This window comes from Scaptodrosophila lebanonensis, unplaced genomic scaffold (genome assembly GCF_003285725.1).
Source record: "Scaptodrosophila lebanonensis strain 11010-0011.00,11010-0021.00 unplaced genomic scaffold, SlebRS2 tig00000092-arrow-pilon, whole genome shotgun sequence".
NCBI classification, from domain to species: domain Eukaryota; kingdom Metazoa; phylum Arthropoda; class Insecta; order Diptera; family Drosophilidae; genus Scaptodrosophila; species Scaptodrosophila lebanonensis.
Window position 1 is genome coordinate 3,593,761 of NW_022060566.1, and position 24,291 is coordinate 3,618,051.

General features: G+C 34.6%; 1 protein-coding gene across 3 annotated transcripts in view; it reads left to right on the forward strand.

The window, feature by feature from the left end:
• LOC115627174 (nostrin) overlaps positions 1-24,291 on the forward strand; it is a 44,378-nt gene that overhangs the window by 3,924 nt on the left and 16,163 nt on the right. Inside the window, exon 2 of one of the 3 annotated variants that reach the window (XM_030522772.1) lies at positions 13,875-14,180. In XM_030522772.1, the coding sequence (XP_030378632.1) occupies positions 13,875-14,180 (306 nt within the window). Of the gene's footprint in view, positions 1-13,874; positions 14,181-21,055; positions 21,186-21,903; positions 22,015-24,291 lie in introns of those variants that run through there. The other 2 variants (XM_030522770.1, XM_030522773.1) reach the window with 2 other exon arrangements.

Sequence of the window (24,291 nt, forward strand, 5' to 3'; positions counted from 1 at the left end):
GTGGGCACATGTTTTTCCTAAAAGTAACTACATAGTTATTTTTGTCTGCGTTTTACAGTAAAAACAACCAAAGTGTAATTATTCAGAGCGTTGCTCCGAGGTTTTCGACCTTGGATCATTAATAGATGAAGAAGCAACATATCTGTAATGATACATAGCTCTTGAATCAGTACTCCGATGTTTTTATGATCCACACAAGGCATCTACATATACTTGAAGAAGCGAGAGTTTTAGTAAAAACCTACTATATTTGATTATTTTTTGATCACTGGAGATACAGGTCCATACAAGATGATCACTAAATCGCCAGAGCAAGTGATCAGCAATTGAATGCTTAACAGTCCAGGACTCTGATAGTGAATTAATGATTATACTATTAAGTAATTGAACAATAGCCTACATTCAACAAAACCTTATGATCGTTGATCAGATCGGTGATAGATAACTTTTAGAGTGTGCTTCACTAAGCCGGGATGTTTATTGATCAAAAAGTGTTGTTCAGTTCTCATTTTTAGGATCACACTTTATCTACGATCTTTGATCATTGAGCATTAATGAACCATTATTTTATTTTATTATTTGGGGAACACACGCGACTTTACAAACGTTGAAAACCCATAGACCATTAAAAGGTGATCAACAATAGACGTTGGTAGAGTTTTAAATATTTAAGATCGCATTACTTCTGCAATCTTTCGACAATAATCATGCAATCACTACAAGTAGAATTAAGGAGACGCCCCATTTATGATTGAAAATGAAAAATAAAAAAGATCGCATCATCGACAAAGACTTTTAGGAGTATTACAGGATCACTTCCTGTGAGATGTTACCAAGGCTAATAACTATATTTCCACAATTATTGGACAGTGATCGGCAAATTATTGGCAGAGATCGAAAAAGTTAAGAATAGTGATCAAGATTGAAAATAAATTGTTTATTTAAACGCTAGATACTTTGAAGAGTTTTCCACGATCAACGAGCCCGAGATAGAAAATTGAATTTATAGAAAATAGTAAGGAGTTTTATTTATAAGTCTGCTCCAATATTTGTATGTTTCATTTCTTGGCGATCATATAATAGATAATAACATAGAAGATCGCACAGTTTCTAAAATACTTCATCATTGCTTAGTGTTCGCCTTTTGGTGGACAATATAGATACGACTTCAGTTTTTTTAGTGGGAATATTATTTCCACTATAAAATTAAATAATATATACATATATGTAATATAATGGCAGGCTTCACTGTAGCTTGTTGCAATGTTGCTTGCGGTTGACGCCGCGCCCCCTACTGAGCTACAGCTACCAAGACGGCTGCAGTTGTTGTTGTTGTTGTTGTTGTTGCTTTATACGAGTATAGCCATAATTTCCATGTGAGAAAAACGTTTTCATGTGCATCATTAACTGGTTTCTTCTACTTAATTTTTGTTTTTGTTTTTGGCATTACAGGGCGTGCGGGCTGCTGCCATCGGCCGTTGCTTTTCTTTTAATTTTTTTTTTTTTGTTATTACTATTTTTTGTAATGAATTTTGTTTTTGTTTTCTGTGGTTTTTTGGTGCATTGCAAAATGTTTGCTGTTTCCACATAATTTGCCCGGCTATGTTGGCTAAATAAAGAGCCGCTATGCGATGACGACAATGACCTTTTAATTACACACACACACACACACACACACACACCATACACTCACCATTTAGCTGCGACTTGTTTCGCGTAAAGGAAAAAACATTCAAATTAGCCATATATGTGTGCATAGGTTGGAAAAGATATGTACAAGTACGAGTATATATATTACAACTAATACAACAACAATAGCCTGCAACTGCGGAAAAACTTTGGCCACCGGATGTGCAGATCTTGCCATATAATTGACGACGCCCATTGTGGCAAGACCACGCCATTATGTGGCAGCTGATGTGCAATTTATTGTTGCAGCAGCTGCTGTTGTTGCATTTGCTGTTGCTGTTGTTGTTGTTGTTGTGGTTGCTCGCTGCAATTTTTGTGTGCAATCACCATACTCGTATGGCCATAGCCATATCACCAATTGTGGCTGATATGCGTTTTTTTTTTTTTTTTTTTTTTGTTTTGTTTTGATTCGATTTCAGTGATTCGCACTCAAAAACTTGTTGATATTGAAAAAAAAACAGAAGAAAAAGGAGGAGAGACGAAATAACACACAAAAGCCAAATACCATCGGCGATAAATCATAATGACATGGTCCCAGAAACAATAATAAAAGCCAAACAATGGCAACAATTTTAATTTGCAATACTTGTTGAGCTTGCAACTATGGCCCATAAGATTTGCTTAACCCCAGGGGAAGTCTTAAGCTTCTTAGACTGCGAAGCTGCAAGGGCAGCTCAACAAATCATTGAAGGAAGTAACGGATAATGAGATTAAGTCGAGGCCCTCAAAATAGATGGGGGGCTCTTTTTTTTTTGTATCATTATCATAAATCATATCAAAAGCATGGCAATCAGAAAATGGTTGGCAACTTTTCAAGAAAAAGCTCGTTATTACTGAAATCGTTTGATTTAAATGATGTTTTGTTTTTAGTTGAAATGTTTTGTGGCAATTTTTTGTCTTTAAAATGTCTTCACTTTTAAGAAATGCTTCCATTTTGCAGCTTTTTTCACATTGGTCATTAGTTTTGCATTTTTAAAAACAATGTGGACTTTGTGCAATAAAATAAAGAATATATATTATGTGTCTCTTTGGAATTGTGATGCAAACAATGCAAACAAAAAAAAAAAAATGGTTACAAAATATGAATTCTACTAAAAACTAAGAAAAATTAATGCCCACAAGCTTCAAATCGTTTGCTAAAAACAATCATTTCTGCTCGCTCAGGGATCGCAAATAATGAATATTTGTTTTTTTTTAAAGCGAAAAAATCATTCATTCAAATTCAAGGATATATATGAATTATGTCCTTCTTCCCTGTGGAAATGGCTTTATTTTTGATTAAAAACAAAAATGTAAAGAACAATCATTATTTTACGAGTTAAATTTTGATGCTCAAAAATAATGATTCTTGGTTGAGTTGTAAAGTATAATCCAAAATAACTATTATATTGTGAGAGAATGAATAAAATTAAAAGATCTTTATAATTTTTTTAATAACACTTTTAATGATGACAGCCCCTATACTTGTATTTATTATTGTATATGTTATCGAAAACTACTATGTAGTACTAACGAAGCAGTTGGCTTTTTGTGGGAAGGGTCAGTAAATTTATAATATATTTTTGTTTTTCATTTTTTGTTTTTGTTTTTTTTTTTTGTTTTTTTTTTAATGTACAATGCTGTGGGCGTGTAGGTTGTGTATAAACAACGTGACAAATAATTGACAAATATTCGGCATTTTACAACTTTTGCTCCGACGAATGCAAAACAATTAAAGTCATTCAATAACTGACAACAATGCGAGTAACAGCAACAACAACAACAAAACTAAAGATAAATAATACAAGTAGGTGACGCAGAATGTGCAAAAAGTAATGAGACACAAAGCAAATCGTTTTGCTGCTAAATGCGATAGAATTTCGAGAGTTATTGTCGTTGTTAGGAATGTGAACGAGTGGCAGTGTGTATGTGGGGAAGGGTGGGGGGGAACCCCCTGCCCCACCACCCACCATTGAGACGTTTCTAATGAAAATGCAAACAGAACAAAAAACAACAAGCATTGTGGTAAGAGCTGCGATAAATAAAAAAAATATAAAAAAATAAAGACGAGGAGAGCAACCTAATTTGCTAAAAAGAAAACGAAAGACAAGCAGACAGACAGATGTGTGAGCCCCGCAGCAGCATACAAGAAGTTACAACAAAAATAAAAAATCATAGAAAAAGAATAATGTATCTACATCGAAGCATCGAAATAAAGCACAACTGTAGAAAAGTGAAGAAATTTTCTAAAAGAAATGAGAACATTTGTGCTGTCAGTGGCAGCAGGCCATTATTATTGTTGTTGTTGTTGTTGTTGCTGTGGCGCCTTAAGCAGGTCGCGCCACTCTCTGACAGTGCGACGGACGGCGGACGGCGGGCCGACCCCTTGAAGCTAAAGCTAAAGCTGAAGTCGCAGTCGAACTCGAAGTCAGCGCACGTTTTTGTTACCATTTTAGCCATTTCGGTCGAAGCGCGTCGTCGAGTTGAAGCTGTCTTGAAAATCAATTACCGTTAAATCCACCATATGTGTGCTGCTTTGGCTGCCTGTGCACATACATGTGCGATCTACATACATACATACACATTTATTTATATATGTATTTATGTCTACGTGTATGCATGTGTGTGTGTGTGTGTGTGTGTGTGTGTATGTGGGTCGAGCGTCGCAGCATTGAACGTGACTTAGGTGTGCGCTTCAAGGTCAGCAGCGGCAGCGTTCGTGTGTTGGGCCGACTCTGCCGATTGCCGTCGACGCCCTCGCACAGTGGGCCTTTTCATCAACATTTAATTTGTTGCAAAAATTCCAAATATGTATATTTGCATAGTTCCGTTTAAATAGTATACAAAAATATGTTGTTTAAAAAAATATATGAATTTCAATTTTTCGGTTTTTTTTTTTCTTCTTTAAATTGAATTTGAAATTTTCGAATCGAAATTGCAAATATTGATACCTTTTACACAAAGAAATTGAAGGAAAGAAATTTGAAATTTGTTTAAAAAAATATGAATTTCAATTTTTCTGTTTTTTTTTCTTCTTTAAATTGAATTTGAAATTTTGAGTTCATTCGAATCGAAATTGCAAATATTGATACCTTTTACACAAAATAAATTGAAGGAAAACAATTTTTAATTTTATTTGGACTTTATAATTTTTTTCTATAAAAATAAAATAAAAAAATTAAATTATAGATCGACGCCGTCCCACAGTGGGCCTTTTCATCAACATTTAATTTGCTGCAAAAATTCCAAATATGTATATTTACATAATTCCGTTTAAATAGAAACAAAAAAATGTTGTTTAAAAAATATATGAATTTGAATTTTTTTTTATTTTAATTGAATTTGAATTATTGAGTTCATTCGAATCGAAATTACAAATACTGTTACTTCTTTCACAAAATAAATGAAGAAGCAAAAGATTAAAATTTTATTTCAACTTTTTAACTTTTTTTCTGCATTGCAAAAATAAATTTTAAATTATAGATTTGGGTTTTTAAAAAAAAACTGCAGCAGACAATTATTATTCGAAACGAAAATATTGGGATTTAAATATAACAGATATGTTTTTAGTTTTGGATTGGATCAGAAAGTCGGCCCATTTTTGTCCGTCCAAGGGGAGTGTCCGCTTAAGGGGATAAATACTTTATATACCGATCGAATGTTTTAGAAAAAGTGTCCGCCGAGAGTGCCCGGATAAAAGAGGTGGCCGTTAAGGGAGTTTTCACTGTAATCATTAAACAAATCTTAGCAATTTATATGCACATTTGAAATTATTAACAAATTAGAATCCGGTTAAATGTAAAAACCAATATACATATATTATTGTTCTTGTTGTTGGTTTCATTCATTAACACCAATGACTTACATATTTTTCAATTAATTTAAAATTAATTTATTTAACGAAAAAATTGAAAATGCGTCACTGTGCGTCGTTCGCTTGAAGTTGCATTCCATGAAGTGCGTTTCTTCATCGCGTGCATAGTACCTTCAGGCCCACAAGTTTCCACACTTGCTGGACCTTTTTTTATGTTTTTTGTCATTACGGCCTTAAGGTTGATTATAACTATGACTAGCAACTACTTTTGGTGGTTACTGTCTTCATTGTTATTTCTTTTGAGAGCTCTTGAAACTGCTGGTGGATTATAATTTCATGAAATGTGTTAAAACACAGACTTAACACATATGCTGGGATCAAAAAAAAAGGTTAAATTCTCTTGAATATTCATATTATATGAAGTTTGACAAAAGAAGGTTAAATTCTCTTGAATATGAATATTATAGTATATGAAGTTTGACAAAAGAGCTAACAAAAATAAACTACAAATAATATACAAGCTATGTTTTTCCTCTCTGGAGTTTAAAAGAAAACTTTAAGCCAGCCCTAAATTTGTTGTTGGACCTACATATGGCTCTGAGTATTCGTTATAATACGGCAATATAGAGGCAATGACGTATTTTTGTTTTTAAAAGTAAATAATAATAAAAAAAATGAGGTCGGCTCTATCAACTCAAAGTAAACAATGAAAGTTCTTTGTTGAATGATTAGCCAATAAATTTATGTGCAACCATAAACGAAGTGATTTTCGTCAATTAACCGATTTTGATCTATTTTGTGGGCTTCAAGGCCGAGCTCTGTCTAAGCTTTTATTACGTTTTACGGCAACAAATAAATCAACACAAAATTTGCTTATATTTCTGTTTCTAGAAATGGTATTACTTAGGAAGTCTTGTGACAGTCACGATTTCATATTGTCTTTGAAAGTACAGCTTTAGGGGCCTTTCTGCATTTCCCTCACAGCAGCTCTTTTGTTGATTTTCAACAAATTTCGGAAATAGTCTTCAAGTTCATTAAATTGTGGATCTAGAACTTGAAAACTTTTTAAATAAGTCTGTTTTTTTGGTCTTATTTTTGCCACTCTAAAGTAGTGATAAGGGAAAGTCCAGCATTTAGCGACATAAGTGAAAATTCAGGGATATAGTGTTACGCTTTTAGACTTACCGTTATATATCCCAGAACTTTTTGATAAATCTTTTTTCTGGTCATATGTTCGCCACTCTAAAGTAGCGATAAGGGAAAGTCCAGCATTTAGCGACTTAAGTGAAAATTCTTCTTACCCGACCTCCGATCTTTAATTAGTTCTACTATCAAAATTTGCATTATCTATTAAAATCAATTATTTATTAAATTTCAAAATAAACACTTAAACTGAAATAATCAAGTTTATTCAAATATGTATTTTTTGTGTCAATGTAAAATAATGTATAAAGAAATTCAAAAAATATTTTTGTTTCTGTGGCGGCCAGATTGGGGGCTAAGTCGAATTGCTAAGAGTAGATGAGACTTTTAAGGACATCTAGTGGTATCAAGTATCTACCTTAAAAGACGTTGACATATAGATCTTTTCCAGTTTATCGACAATTGTGGGACTTTAAAGCTTATTGGGCTGGGCTGGGAAACACAAGTAATTGTATTTTCAATTAAGCCGCCAACAAATCAACACAAATCGTATAAAAATAATTTATCAATCGTTGCAATATTAATAAAACCATCAAAGAGCTTTACAGCTCCAATATGCATATGTCTGTATGGGTTTGCTTTTCCCATGGCTTTACTTAACTTTTCGCTTTTTTGCTCACAAAATATGGTTGTGCAAAAAAAATAATTAAAAAATTAAACACACCGTATGTGATGGTCTTTATATGTGTGTGTGTGTGTGTGTGTGTGTTTATGTTTGCTTTCAACGGGTAGTTTATCATTTAATTTTCGCTGTTTGTTTGTCTGTCATTCGCGTTTTGCTTGTTCCTTAATACACTTTATAATTTATTTTTTTGCCAACTTTTTTTTTTAGACAAGCTTTGCGCTTTTCTTGAACATCTGAAATGTGTCATCGTGAAATACAAACACACACACACACACACACATTCGAGTAGCTAATGCAATGATATAGCACATATATACGTACATATATTGTACATACATATGTACTCGTATGTATGTATGTCTGGGTGTCTTGAAGCGACGAGCAACGCGAAGCCAGCGTCAAAGTCCATTTCGACTTTCTCTGTTAATTGTCGCAAAATTTCGCTTTGCTCGACTTAGCGTTCATATTTTCACGGCTATCTGTGGGGTCTCTAAAACATTTCTACATACTTACATATGTATGTATGTATCTCTGAGGTATTTGAGTGAATAAAACAATTATTGGTAATAAGACACTTAATGGTGTGAAGTCAAGAGACATGAGCGAGCTAAGAATTGGCCAAATGGTTGAACAATATTATTTCTTTATTCATTTCATCATTTATTTAATTTATTTTCTTTAGTATATTCGAATAGCAGACATGCAAATTAATGAAAAGAATCATTGTTCTTTTTTGCAAGTGATCGATAATTTAAAGGCATTAGAGAATGTTTTGATTCTTCATTTGTTTTATGGGATAGGTAGTTAGCAGAAATATAAGGTTACGTTCAATAACATCGCAAGCTATATTGGTTTGAGAAAAAGGAACTCATTTTTGATGAATCTATTTATAAACTTGATTTAGCTCAGATGTCCCGTTTGGAGGATAGTTTTCTCATGTCCTTGCTGCTGAAAAGCTTCGCAAATCGATTTTTGCAGTCCTCCACTGAATGATCCTTGTAATGACAAAAAAAAAGAAGAGACAATCACTTGGCGCCAGAGTTCGGATCTGGATGCGTTGTCCTGGCGCTTTTTCTAACCCATTTGCCCATCACTAGGAACCATTCGATTAAAAAATGGATCGATTTTATTCCGTTTGGCCAACGATTTGTTCGATGTTTATTATGTTGTTTTGCGACAATTCCAGCTTATTTATTTCCCGTAAATTTTAAGCTTTTTCACGATCCTTTTGCAAATTTTGATGACGGTCCTAGCTGCGCGTCGACATTTCCAGAAAGCAATTATTGTGCACAATTAGCCAAGGAGTCATAAACATTGTTCACAATTTCAGCCTTCTTAGTTGCTTTTATACTTTTACAAAAAAAAAAAATAAAATAAAATAAAAAAATATATATAAAAATACATAATCTGTTTTTTGTTAGCAGCTATTCTTAACAGAATTTAAATAAATCAAGTAAATCGACCTTTCAATAACTAATTAATTGGTAGAAAAATTTGGATACCAAGTTTGCTTTTTCTGGCTCTTATACTGTCCGAGTTCGTGGCTCCTCTTATCCTACTTATCTAAAATATATATATCTACTTTCATTGTATCGGAGATAGAAGAATTTGGAAGTTTTGAAGTTTGATTTTTCTAGCTCCTATAACCTCCGAGATCACAGTTCGTCTTATCGTACTGATAAAAAATATACACATATGATGATTTGTGGGGACAGCCACGCCTCCTTCTGTGTATTACCTATGTACATTAAATGAGAATACCCTTTTTTCCCTTTTACCCTTTGGAGAAAGGGTTTTGGAAACCAATTCGTGCAACGTCTTTTAAAACCGACTTGTTCGATGGTCTCGCTCATTGCATTGCTTGGGGAAGTTGACCTAGGGGCCTTGACTTGGCGTTGCGTCCGTTTCATATATGTATTTATATACATACTAATATTTTGTTGCTATAAAAATGAAATCAAATATAGCCGCAGTTGTGTGCTGATAAGACGAATAGCGACGATAAGTGGGATCGTTATTTATTATGGATGAACTATATTTAAGGCATAGCTATTACTTTAATTGCGAGTTAGACAGGCAGACAGACAGACAGACAGGTTGTCGGATGATATAACATTAGCCAAGAGCTGCCACGATCGGTGCGTTGAACTCGTTTAATTGCCATAATGTGCTCGAATACTAATTGGGAATAGAATTGGAAATGGAAATGGAAGTGGTGGGACAATCGCGCAATTAGTACGCTACCTGGAATTGCAAGCTATCTTTTGTGACTGCTGCGGCGGTTCCTCAACCGATAATGCCAGGTGTGTGTGTTTTAGTTGGTAATATGAAGCCACTGTTTGACATAATCGTGTCTTCAGTTATAGACTAGACTTCCCCCGGAACAGTACGAGCACGTAATTTTTGGGAGCAAATCATTTCGATTGAAGAGCATTTATTGCAGATTGAAAGGCTTTGAGGCGTGACCGATCGAAATGCGATCCAATACACATGATATAGCATTATACTATACTACTACTTGTATATATATGACAATGCCTCTTCACAAGTTCGCCGACGGAAGGTTTTTCTCACAGGGTGTTTTGTGTGTTCGCGCTATTTGCGCAATTAGCAGTTAGCCAAGTTAATTGCTCAGCTCATGGCTATTGAAATCGCAGTCGTGTAGTGTCGTATTTTTATTGAGACTGGTTAGACTTGTTCTAGGTTGGGTTTGCTTTCAAGAATTACAAATACTACTACTAACTAGCATACGTACAATGGGCCAGCAATTCAAACTGCATAAAACATAATATTTTGCTCTGTTCATGGAGTCTTGAAAGACATCTGCATTTTTTATTAAAATAATTTATTATTTATTCCGTATGTTAAAGTATTTTTTAAAGGCATTATACACGGTTGGGAAGATTTAAAAGAACCATGCCCAGAATATAGAGATACGTTCATAAGTTTCAAAATTAAGCCCCAAATCCTCCAAATCTCAAAACATCTGTTCTTTGATAGTATATTTTTTTTACATAAATTTTCAACGTGTATTCTGTATATTTTTGTTTGTTCCAAAAGTGAATAGATCTGTTGTTTTGTTTTATTTTACTTTTTTATTCGATGGTCTTGTTTATTATTGCACATTTATTTCCATGGAATTGGCATTCAATTAAATAAGTCTATATTCTATTTGTCAAGCCAAATTTCCACTCAAAGCAAAACATAATAGAGCCAGAAAATTGCTTAGAAGCTCTATAAAATGAAAATGTTGAATGAATATTGTGTTAAATAATCAACTAAGGCCCAGAATAAATAACTTTCTGCGATCACTTATTCGATGTTGTTTTTTTTTTCGAAACTTTTCACTTATTCTCAATAATCTCACGGATATAGATCATTTCAGAACCAATCAATAAAAATAGCAAAGCGATTGATACCTGTTTTTCAATTTTTCTGATTGCATATTTTAAAATCCTATCATCGCCTCACTCTGCCAAGGATTTTCGATTTTCCTGCTAATCGCACAGATTTTAATTTCTTCTGATTGATTCCGACTAACACTTTTTTCAACACATCTTGATCAGTTGCATCACTTTTTTGAGCACTTTTGGCAGATCCTTAAGGGAATACACCAACGCTCAATACTAGATGATAACTCTTTTGAGCACTCAGTCAGCTTCTTTAACAATCGATAACAATATTGAGCGAAATGTGAAATCGCACATTCCGGCTAACACTTTTTTCAGCACATCTTAATCAGTTGCATCACTTTTTTGAGCACTTTTGGCAGATAAGATAATTTTTTGGCAGATCCTTAAGGGAATACACCAACGCTCAATACTAGATGATAACTCTTTTGAGCACTCAGTCAGCTTCTTTAACAATCGATAACAATATTGAGCGAAATGTGAAATCGCACATTCCGGCTAACACTTTTTTCAACACATCTTGATCAGCTGCATCACTTTTTTGAGCACTTTTGGCAGATCCTTAAGGGAATACACCAACGCTCAATACTAGATGATAACTCTTTTGAGCACTCAGTCAGCTTCTTTAACAATCGATAACAATATTGAGCGAAATGTGAAATCGCACATTCCGGCTAACACTTTTTTCAACACATCTTGATCAGCTGCATCACTTTTTTGAGCACTTTTGGCAGATCCTTAAGGGAATACACCAACGCTCAATACTAGATGATAACTCTTTTGAGCACTCAGTCAGCTTCTTTAACAATCGATAACAATATTGAGCGCAATTTGAAATCGCACATTTATGATGGTTTTTGGATTGGGCAAGTGGCAGTACGAGAATTCTGGTCATTCATCATCAATTGTGCCCACTGTCTTGCGACTCTCTGCAGGAGCTTTCTTGGAGTGTTGTTTTCATTGTTGGCCCAGTTTCGTAAAGTGCTTTATTAACGCATTGTTTTTGACTTGATTGCTGCATTTGAGTCGTCGTTGTCATCGTTGGCTCACGACTGTTGTGGTTTATTCGTAGTATACTTGTACTCCGAGTACGAGTATTTCGTAGTTGTGGGTACCGATTTGGTTCGCTTCGTTACTGACTATTTGTAATGAACGAGTGATTATTGTCATTATTATTCGAAATCAAAACTGCGACGTTGTCGTCGTTATTGTCGTTTTTGGCCACTTTGTTTAGTTTGGCTCAGTTTTTATCTACACGGCCTTTTGCAATCGCTCATGTTTCTATATATAGCGACAGCGACTTGTTGCATTCGTATTGAATCATCGACATCATCAGCAATTAACATCATCATCGCCGTCATCGTCGTCATCATCATCATGAGCTTTGTAGCGCACATAGATAGTCATGACTGGCTTATTTTCACTTAAACAGTGGCTAATAAGCCAAACAACATTGTTGGTGTTTGCTTTTGACAAACGTGGCCGGGAATTGTTGTGCCGGAAGTTGGCAAAATAAAGCCGATGTGTCCAATGCCACCTTATACGAGTATGTGCCTCTGCACGACACCTCCTCGAGTTCAAAGACCGTCGTTAGCAACAATATTGGCAACGGAAACCACAGCTTGTGAATTTCTCATTACACTCCAATTTGTTTACAGAATTGTGGAGATATCTTTCTTATTTAATTCTTGAATAATATCTAACTTATGTATTGATAGAAATAATAACAATTATTTTATACTGATATACTGATAAATATTATCAAACATTGATAAATTCTCATGAATAATCCCTCAATATACAACGATTAGACTTTTCACAAAGACGTGTCTTTACATTAGTTCTTGGCCCAGTTAGTAAAGCTAAACAAACAGATATTTCACACCCACCCCATCTGGTTCTGCTTTTCAACAATCGCTAGCAAGCTTCAAACATTTTGTCGTATATTTTGTCAGAGCTCACGTACGACAAGATCAATATAGTGGAACCACTATATAGAGAGGCATTAGAGTTATAATTTAGCACTGTTTTAGAACATTATTGCAGATAGAGAACAGAAGCAGGTGAAGGGAGAATTTGCAACAATTTGTTCTTCATAATTACTATTGCAGATGATAGATTATAGCTTTCTAGCACTAACAACCTATAAAAATGTTTTAAGTTAGAATGTCTGCTTTAAAAATATCTCTCAAAATAGCAGTTCGTTTAAGCTTTAGCTTAAAAATCAATGATACACATTTTAGATAATAGCTTTCTAGCACTAAGTTTTATAAGTTTGAATGTGATTTAAGAAAATTTCTCAAAATAGCCGTCCGCTGAAGCTTTAGCTTAAAAATCGATTCGAAACAGACCCAAAAGAAGAATAATGCAGGAATAGCAACAGAAATGCTTTCTTTGCATTTCTGAGTGTTTTTTGTCAATATTTTCCATGGGATTCAAATCCGGGAAGCACGCTTGTCAGTCCATAACTTCAAGGTAGCAGCCCTTCAAAAATGCCTTAGTTTGTAAATAAATGAATCCTTAATACGCCATCAACTTGAATCACAATATGTTGTTCGCCAATCGAGAAATAAAATTGACATCTCTTGGCAATTGGGCGTGAAGTTGCTTATTAAATAGACACGAATTACTTTCACTGCTTGCTCTGTTAAATTCTCTCTACAATTGTAACTGTAAGCGCAGTTTATAGTCACACACACACGTACATACATATAATATATATGTATATACATAGTATGTGAAATGCCAGCACGTCGCGACGTCAACGTCGTAAATAGAAATGCCAAGTACACAAAAATACTTATTTTCTACTTTTTTTACAACTTTTTCTTTTATTAACTGCGACGCTGCTTTGCAGAAGTATATTTAAGTTTTCTTTTACGCAACGCGCCCACGCCACGCCCTCCAAGCAGCCCACATCCAAAGCGCCTCACACATAACGCACTAAAATGAATTTTTTTTTAAAATAATAATAATAGGTATTAATGGAAATAAATGAAAACGTCAGCTTAACACTCATCCCCTGCCTATCATTGATGATGTTGTTGTTGTTGTTTCTTACTACAATTAGCAAACCTATGTATTTCTCTTATACCCCCACACCAATGCCCCCGCCCCACTGCCACACCCCCTTCCGTGTCACACCCCAATAAAGCTTGCCACTGCACGTTCGTATGGCGTTCTGAAAAGTTTGCGCTGCTCGGCTCGTTACGCCAAAGCCAAATCGAAGTCGGCCATTAATCTGAATGCGCATCTGAAGCAGCAGCAGAAGAAGCAGAACAAACAACAGCAGCATCAACAGCAACAGCAACAGTTAACAGAACAACAACAGCAGCAGCTGCTACGGCAACAGCATCAGCAGCAGCGGGAGGAAGAGTTGGCCAATCAGCACGTTTATGCAAATATTGATGATGTTGCCGGAGATGCAACAGAAGACGAACCTCTAATGGGTAATGCGCAGGTAAGCCTCGTTGTTGTTGTTGTCCTCGTTCTCGCCTCGCCTCGCCTTGCCTCGCCTCGCCTTGTTCTCGCCTTGCCTCGCCTCGCCCACGCATCCATGTTCTCGCCCACAAAAACGAAAAGAGCTCGCATTAAGAGCGCCGCATGCCAGTAGTTTGTGTGTAATGCGTAACAGAATACTCTCCCCTGTGCTCTGACATGCTCATTTCTAAGGATTTACAGTTCGGAGAGAGGATTAATATGGTAGCCAAAAAACAATTAATTAAAAATGAAAGTTAAGAAATGCAAATTTATCGATAGCCTTACAATTAATTATCGGAAACATTGATGCGGCTTATCAGAAAGTGGCTAAATTTGCCAAACATTCTAATATCTTTGTGAGGATATATACTTGTTGCAGAATGAGAGAGAGAGAGAGAGAGAGGGAGAAAAGGCAATTTAACAATTTCAAAAAAAAATTTCAAACTAATATTAAAGGATTGACTTAAAATCTCAAGAGCTTTCTAGACAGATTTATGCTACTTTGTAAAGTTTTGTTTTATTTTATGTTTTTTTTTTTATTTATTAAAGAAGTAGCTAGTAGTTTCTTACAATGCATATTCTTCGAGGAATGAAAATATCTCTGAACCGTATTCAAAGCAAAAACTGGCACTGATTGATTAGATTCTTCTGAATATATTTTATAGATTCTTCAATTGTATATTTCAATTCATTCCTATTAGCTAGTAGAAGTATTCCTGGCAGCAGCTATCGAGATTATTTGAAAATATCATTATTGAAGCCTTCAAGGCAGTACTTTTTATTTCATATTTTGGTGGCAAAACAAGTAACAAGTACTCCAAAATAATAAAAAGCGATCAGTTACATACTAGACATAGGTCATGGATATTTCTAAAAAATGTTGGGCTTTTAAAAGCACCCAAAAATCGATTGTTATGACATACATTTTTGTCACTGAAATTCGAGAGATTTTAAGCTGTGCTCGCGGGTGCAAATTTAATTTTGGATGAGTTTTTTACACAAACTGATCATAAAACGTGTTAAAGCACTGACATGATTTATGACTATGGTTGATTAATTTGTGCAGTCAATCACTTTTGTAGTCAATGCAGCGCAGTTTCAGCTTACAATTCTTCAATTTAAACCTCAGCTAAACTCAAATAGGAATATACAAATATATATCAGAACTTTAAACAAATATTGTGAATGAATGAGTCATTCAAAATATAATAGTATGATGTGTAGAAGCTAGAACTTAGGTCTGTCCAACAACGATAGAAAATTCATTTTGTTTTTGTAGTCAATAGTTTACAGAAATCTACAAATTTGTGTCTAGAACTGAAGAATTTGTCTTGCAAGTTATACTCTAAAAACGTATAATTTAGTTCTGCCCATCAACTAACAAATAATTCGTTTGCTTTTGTAGGCAGTAATTTATATTGAAGAGCGTATAGAAATCTACAAATATTTGTTTCTACAGTTCAATTAGCAGATGCAAATATTTCTCAAATAATGAATGAGTCATGAAAAATGCATTATTTATTCTGTAGAATGCTCTTGAAAACAGTAACTTTATTGTTGACCAACAACTACAGAGTACAGAATTGTTTATAAAGTCAATAATTTTAATAGGAATGTCTAGAAGTCTGCAAACATGTTTCCATAATTTAAGAATTTGTCAACAAATGTATGAGTCATTAAAAGCTGCACTTTAACTTTAAGTTCTTTAAACTCAGTTCTGCCTGTCGACTAAATATCTTACAGATGTTGAGCAATGTTGAAAAATCAAGAAATATTTTTCTAGAAATCAATTAGAAGATGTCCGTATGCATCAATAATTAAATGAGTCATGAAAACTGCTGAAGATTTCTCTTAAAAAAGTCTACCTAATTCTCTCCATCAAGCACTTGTTTGTCTCTGCAGTCAATAATTTATATAGAAATGCATAGAAATCTGTAAAATATTTACCCATAATTCTAAATAATTGAATGAGTCTTTTGAAATATGCATTGGCAATTCGTTAGAGTAGTCTTTAAAAAAGTGAACTTTTCCATGAATTCTAAATTTTTGCTAAAATTGTAGACCTTAAGCTGCAGCTGAGTAGAGTATAGGCAGAGGCAGAGTATACATTATGTGATTACACGATTTTACAAACATGCAGAAACTTTTAAGTCTGTGAATCGCTCATTTTCCATGTCGCCATTGTTTGTGGTCCTCCCATTTGTTATTGTTGTTGTTTTTGCACCCCATTGGTAATACCCGGAGACCCGCACGCACACAATATTCCCGGAAAAAAAAAACAAAAAGTACTCCTGGCCCGTTTGGCTGGTTCCTTGAACCCACAAAATTGGTCTCCCCATATTTGTTAACATAATATTGTCGATGTTGGCTAAAACATTTGCTCGAACATCGACATTAACGTCATTTTCCACAATTAAATCATCAATTAAATCACCGAACACATAACTATTTGTGGCCAGCTCTGTACATACATACATACATACATACAATATATATGATGTGAATGTATTTGTGTGTGTATGTGTATGTGTATGGGTTTATGTTTATGTTTTGGTTTTATTTAATTATTAACATGCAGTTAAACTTGTTTGACCGTCAGCATTTAGCAAGTAAGTGCAATTTATTTATGAACAGCCACAGACTCAGATACAGATACTAAGATATATTGTAGCTATAAGATACAAGCTAGAGGTGGGCATGGCTCGTGTTTTATTCGATTGTCAGTGCTTCGAACGAGATTGTGATTGCTCGAAAGAAAAGACACTGAAACAACGCGGCCAGAATAGACCTTAAAATTGGGAAAACCATAAAATTATTCCAACTTGAGGTGGCATGTTCGTGTCTAATATTAGAAATTCGGTATTGTCCGCTCAAAGGAGAACAAAGAAACGCGTTAAAATATGGCATATGAAAATTAAAATTGGGAAAAACTCTTTAAAATAATCGCATTTTTCATGCATACCTTCAGTCGTTGAAAAATGTTCATCGTACGCATTTTTTGAAAGCTAGTATCATGCCCATCTCTAATACAAACGCACCAACACACACACATAATATATACATATACTATATACCATAAAAATGCGTATGGGCTTTTAATTTTATTGCCCTTTTCATACCTGTCTCCGTTATAGTATGTGTACGCGTCCGTGTCTGTGTGAAAATATTTCGCAAGGCCTTTGCAACACCTCGCACTCTTCAACTCGATCGAAGAGAGAGAATAGCGTTAAAGAAATGCAAGAGAAAAATTAAGCTCGGCGGTTTGTGTCTTGGCTAGAGCTTTTGTGATTGCGCTTTTCTGCAGCTTAGCTTTTCATTCATTCAAAATATTTTAGAAACTAAAAATATCATTTTAAACTTGCACGAATTATTTAATTATTTTTTGCAAAATTACTTGCATATTAAGCAGTGTGTGTTCAACTTTAAACGTTAGCCACATGGTGTATGAGTGATATGTTTTTATAAATATTACTGGGCCTAAGACCTGAGAGGTCTTAATAGAAAAGGAAATAAATGTTAAATGAAATGAATGTTAAATTAAGTAAATGTTAAATGAAGTAAATGTTAAATGAAATAAATGTTAAATGAAGTAAATGTTAATTGTTTCGATTGTTATTTCTATCCATGGTAAATATTATTTTCAAATTATGTTTTCTTCGTTAAGCTTTGCCCCACCCGGCGTATGAGTGATATGTTTTATTTAATAATACAAATGCGGCCTATTTGGCGTCAATTTTGGTAAAAAGCCTAAAATTAAATAACTAATTGTAAAACACAATACTGCAGGACTAAAAAAATAGTAATATAATAAATAGAATTTTCATTGAAATAACAAAATCTAAACGGTTATAGAAGGTATTATTTTTCTTTTGCGGTGTTATGGATTTAATATTTTCAACATTTTGTAAAAATCGGTCGAATAATATGAAAATTAGTTTAGAATTTAACAAATATGAAAAATATAAATCAGCAGCTATGCACATTAATTTCTATATTTTAATGTTATTGTTTTTTTTTTCATAATGTTGGTGTTGGTTGTAAATGGTTGGTTGTACATTAATAGTAGATTCTTCCAATTTTATTTCAGCTAGATCGAAATATTTTGGTTTTGGATTTTGGTTTACAAACTTCAACTTTGTTCACTTATGTGTTGTTTTTTCTCTTTATAGGTAAGCTTCGAAAATACACAGACACCTTTATAAACAAACCAGAGTAGAATGTAGACCTGCGCCCACTGAGCAGCGTAAGTTAAAAAAAAGTATTGTAGCCTAAGATCGAGTTTAGTTTAAGATGCCCGTGCGCCGGTCTCGAGGGACAAACTCGATCAACAACTTTGTAATCGAATGCTCATAGCTACGAATTCTAATGCCACCTCTCAGCTGGACGTGTTGTGCTGCGTCGATAAGAATGTCGGTCAAGCAGCAGAGCGAGGCTCCAGACTAGAGCTGGACGCGAGTGCGTGAGTGGCTCTTTAGTTTTTAAGTATTTTATTTGCGTTCTGTGCGGTCTGTTAGATGTGTTTGCGCGAATTAAAAAGCAATAGAACAAATAAATATGGATCAGTATTTAAATATGTACATACATAAATGTAGTAATAAACTTTTACTTCAAACCGAATTATTTTTTAAATTACTTTTTACAATTTCAATTCAATATATATTTTTGTTTCCATAAGTTGTAGAGTAGAATTATTAACCTCTTTAAGTGGTCCACAGCAGTACTACAATATTTTATTTTAAATTGTCTAATTTGAAGCTTTAAAAGATGAAAATGACAGCAACTGTTGTACACTTAATTCTGTTTTTACACGGTCGATTGGTTCCTAAAAAAGTCGTGTAAAAAAACAGTGTAAAAAAAGGCATTGATCATATGCAAAATGAATCGTGCTAAATGGAATAAAGTCGTTTAACCATATATAGTATTTTTAATTTTCAAACCGTGTTAAATAAAAACCGTGTTCCGTATGAACGATATTATTCAATATTTATGTTACTCAGCTGGCTATATTGCAGAAATACTATAGCAATTAATTAGTAATCTAAAATTGAACCAATATAATCGTAAAAGACGAGTAAAAACATTGTAACGCACCCACCTCCTCTACTGCAGACAGACTACAGAGTCGTGTGAACCTGCGCCGTCAGCGTTTTTAGCTGCTGATAATAATGACGCAGCCGCAGTCGTTGCAGTCGCCGCTGCTATGCTAATGGGTGGGTCGTTGTCGCTGTTGCTGTTGCTGCCGCTGTTGGTGCAGCAGACGAGTTGCTGTTAAAGCTGCATAAATTTGCAGACTGTTATGCAATTGCCGGCCTATAATACCGGTACTTATCAACGGCAGCAGCAGAAGCAGCAGCATCGGCAGTGACGGTTGATGGCGACGGCGACAGCGACGGCCACGACAACGGCAACGGCGACTGCGGCAGTTACTTAGCAGCACGTGCATTTGGCTGCTCAAATTTATTGTAGCAGTTGCCATTGAACGGTACATTGGCAGTCCAATCAGCGAAACCCGCTTTGCATAGACGAAGCGCAGTCATATGCATCTACACTTAACGCCAATTGTATTTAGACAACTCATTCAACTCACGTTATACATAAATTTTGTGTCTTAATTGAAACATCAAAATTGTTTTGTATGGTCATTAGTAATCAGTAGCAAATTTAATATCATAATACAAGTATGTTTAATAGGGCGTTATTATTAACTTAAGAGTCACACCTAAAACTTGATACAGAGAAGAAGAAAACGCGCTGCGGATCTGATAAATTTTTTTAACAGAGCTCCCATAGTATTATTGTTTACTGAAATCCGCTAACCAATAATTCATGACTTAGTACGCAATAAATTGGATTTATATTTAAATAAAATTCGATTAGAGAAGTGCAAGTTATAAAAGCTAAACACATATACGATATATTTTTTTCTTATATAATTTTTGCTCCAAAATTCTCTTAGATCATAGCATTCCCTTTAACGAAGTAAGACCATCGTATGATTTGTCTGACTTAATACCAATTAGAAACGAGTATCTGTCTGTATACAAATGCCGCCTAGTGTGTGGCTGCTGCTTTGTTTCTGTCTCTTCTTCTTTGCCTTTGTACCGTAAGCTAAATATTTGGCCTACGCGTTGTCAACAACAACAGCAGCACTCTGCTCCGCTCTGCTGTCACTACTCAGCAGGTGCAACGCGCAGCTCTCCTGCATCGCGTCATCAGCTGCACATGCGTGCTAGTAAAAAAGGTTATAAACAGCAGCGCAGCCGGCATACAATAACAACAACAACAACAGCAGCAGTAGCGATGCTGCGCAGTGCACTGCACTCTCTGCTTATTCGCTCTCTCCGCTCTCCAGCGGACTCAATTGTTGTGCCGGCTGTTAGGGCTGTTAGATTTCAAGGTATCGCCATGCGCAAGTCTGTTAAGTGTAATCAGTGTGAAGAGTCCAAGTCGGAGTATTATTTATGTATGATTATTTAAAGTATGATTATTTAAAGTACGATTAATTGCTGTTAAATAACGCAAATGTTAATTCAAAGTGATGTTTTATTTTGGCACTCATTAGGCATATTCCTAATTGCTGTTGAAGATTCGATTTTGATTTTAACGATGCATTTTGTGACGTGCAAGCGCATTGAGAGCGAACGACACACAGAGAGAGAGAGAGAGAGAGAGAGAGAATTGCTTTGTGGCGCAGACCTTATTGTATCTAAGCAGCAAGGCCGACGGGCGGCCGGCTGCTGCTGCTGTTGCTTTGCGTTCTGTGCGCTTTGCTTAGTCTGCTGCCGCGCGTCGTCTGTTTGAGTTTAAGTTGCTGCTGCCAACGTTCTGTTCTAAATTTAGTCGCAGACGCGAGCAAGACGCGTCTAAATGTCGTCGCCTTCGAATTTTGTCGTGGAAATTATTTTCACTTAATTAGTGCGTCTGCGTGCGTGTGTGTGTGTTTACTTTTTAATCGTTGTGTGTGTTCGTTCTTAATTTATTTTCGGTAATTTGTTGCGTACCTCGCACATTTATTTTCCCATTTTTTTTTGTATTTTTTAACAATTTTTTTACATAACGCACACTTGCAAATTAAAAAACGGATAAACAGCGCCTTCAGCGCGTGCTAAAGCTTATGCGTGTGTGTGTGTGGATTGTTTTAATTATTGTTTATACATCCATACATACAAGTATATATGTATGTATGTAGATGTGTGTGTGTTTGTTAAATGTGTTAACAAATTTCGTGTGAATATCAAAAATTCTGAACGCGTTTTGATTGATTTCTAAGCTCCGCCATAAATATGGACACATACATTAAACAAACAAAGCACAAGAGAAAGAAAAACAATTAACAATTATTAACTAATCCATGGCAGCCGATATCATCGACACACTTATTGTTGTTGCCTTTTAATTATTCAATAATTTCAGCAATGCCTGCATTTCTACACATATCAACATTTAATTCTTCTCCAAATTTGTTTTCGAAATTCTTTGTATTCTCCGTCTGCTGAAAATGTTTTATGAACGACGGGAAATATACACATACATATGTATATATTATATACATTTATGTATAAATAATTTGTATTTATATGTCAGGAAACATATGTAGCATTGAATTTTTAATAATACATAGTTACACATAATTCAAAATTCAAAATCATTGTTGCATTGGATTTTCAATCGTACGGAAACACATTGAACACTTTTAAAGTTACAATTTACACATTTATAATTTTTTAAGTTATTTTTCGAATAATTTGATAAAAATGTTTCTAAAATTACTCCATCTACCATCATTCAAGCCGGATCCAGCATTTTTATCGCTTGTACGTATACATCTATATATTTTGCGAATCATTTACACATATCCACAATAAATTTCTAGTCAGGGCTTGAAATATTTTTGAATTTTTAAAAAATCATTCATATACTCAAGAACTCTCCTCCGTTTGAAGAAAAATGCTTACTATATGTAATCTTAACTAATGTTGGGCAGAATAATGACAACAACTTCGGGCAATACAAGAGTTAGGTAATGAATAATTTGTTGTTCACACAGACAAATTATTTGCACATAAATTTCCTTACTTTGCATAGCCCATTCGTAAGATAAAGCAAATTTGAACGCAAATTATTTACTTGTCTGACCGAACCTTACCTAAAAGTTACAAATTTTAAGCCTCAACTGTCTTCTTATTAATTCAAAAACGTTTAGTTGATTCCATAAGATTAGGATTGATTTCCTTCTGTACCTTAAACGATTACCTTTAATCAATGCCAAATGAGCTGGATACTCGATTTAATTGCGATGCTAGCTAAAGTATCCATATCCATATCTCTCCACCATTTTCACAACAAAGCCATCTAGTCTATCTCTTTATTGTTGTGCCATGATCTTTGACTTACCTTTGACTTTTTGTGGTGATAATTGTGTGGAAATTTTGTTTGTATACTCAATCAAAATGCCCCCATTAAGCTGAATGCGTGGCTGGCTGTCATGTTTTGTCTATCAATCCTACTTATCACTTGCATTTCTAGTTATTCAAATTTTTTATTTGCTTTTTTCCTTTGCGTTGCATTACGCTCAGTTTCTCACTTATTTCTGACCATGACACGGCAACTTATTGTCAAATTAAACTTGAGCTTGTTGGCCAAGTCATTAAATAAACACACACACACAACTACACCCATCAAAATAAGGCATATACATACATACTATGTGCTCGTATATATAGTATTATGTATCCACATATTGCATTTGACGGTCAAATGAAGAAAATCGTAAAGCCTACCCAGTTCTATGGAAGAACGCACTTTAGATTCATATGCAGATGTTGCCTTATATTTATAGACAGTATATATATATATAGGCTGTTGTACAGTTTGTGTACAGTTTTTGGCAACCATTCGTATACTCTATAGGAGGAAGAGCATTGCAAATCTCCGCTACTCAGTGCCACATCCAAAAAGTATGCATACTATATATTGTTCATCAGCTTACTTTCGAATTTGTCTTGTCTTTACCGAGAGGGCAAGAAGAAGTGCAAATATTGTTGACTAGCATAAGGGGACTAGTTAGTCTTAAGTTGTTCGTCTGCATGTATGAACTCCAATATCTCAATAAGAACAGCTGTTAGAGATGCCAAACTTTTGGTGCACACACTATTGAATGTAATGTATTTAAAGTAACAAGGCCTGTTTATAGTATCTGGAGAGAGTTTTTGCAAATACTGGGTACGCAAAATTCGTTCGCACGCGACTTTGGCATTTAAATTTTTGTTGATATAATTCCATTTTCACGTTGCGCCAAATTAAATTACAAATAATGCCTCATTGTTGTTGGTACGTTGTTGAAAATGTGCCAATTATTTATTTTGGTTTGTGTTTCGCCACAAACCGAGCATAATAAAGGCAAATCAAATCAGAGGCAGTTGCCATTGCAAAGCTAAAATATCCAAAAACTATTTCTAAAATTATACATGCACTCATTTATAGAGAAATGCGTGTTCGTTTGTGTTTGTGTTTGCATTTGTTTCACTTTTAGCGCCACACGTCGTATACGTAATGGCACTGCCAATCAATTTCGATTGATTTCGCCCCGAAACAATATCTTCTGCTTCGGCATAAGCTCTTAACTGCTTTCGACGGGCCTAAGCAATTTCTATGGCCCTGAACCGTTAGGAATTTCTATTGAGAAAAAATTAAGCGTGCTACCAAAGCTGTTAATTAAGAATTATTCTCCAAGCGTTTAAAGAATTGGTTTTGAAAGAAAACCAACAGCAACAACAAAAATCAAGCATAAATTCTTGCTTCAAGTCTCATAGCTTTTCAAACAACATAGGCATAGAGAATTAAGAATAGTTGTTGTCGCAAAGTAAACAAAAAAACAAAACAAAACAAAAAACTATTAAAAGATGCCTGCGTTTACTATAAAAGGTAACAAATATATGCTTTACGGCTATTGCTATAGATAGGTAGTGTTCTTTTGTAATGTTCTGTCAAGAATTCTTATTCTAAAATGCTCCTCAGACACCCTTTATAATGGCAATCTGCTTCTTCCCTTACTGTCAGAGATAAAAAAAAAAAACTAATTAAAAATGGAT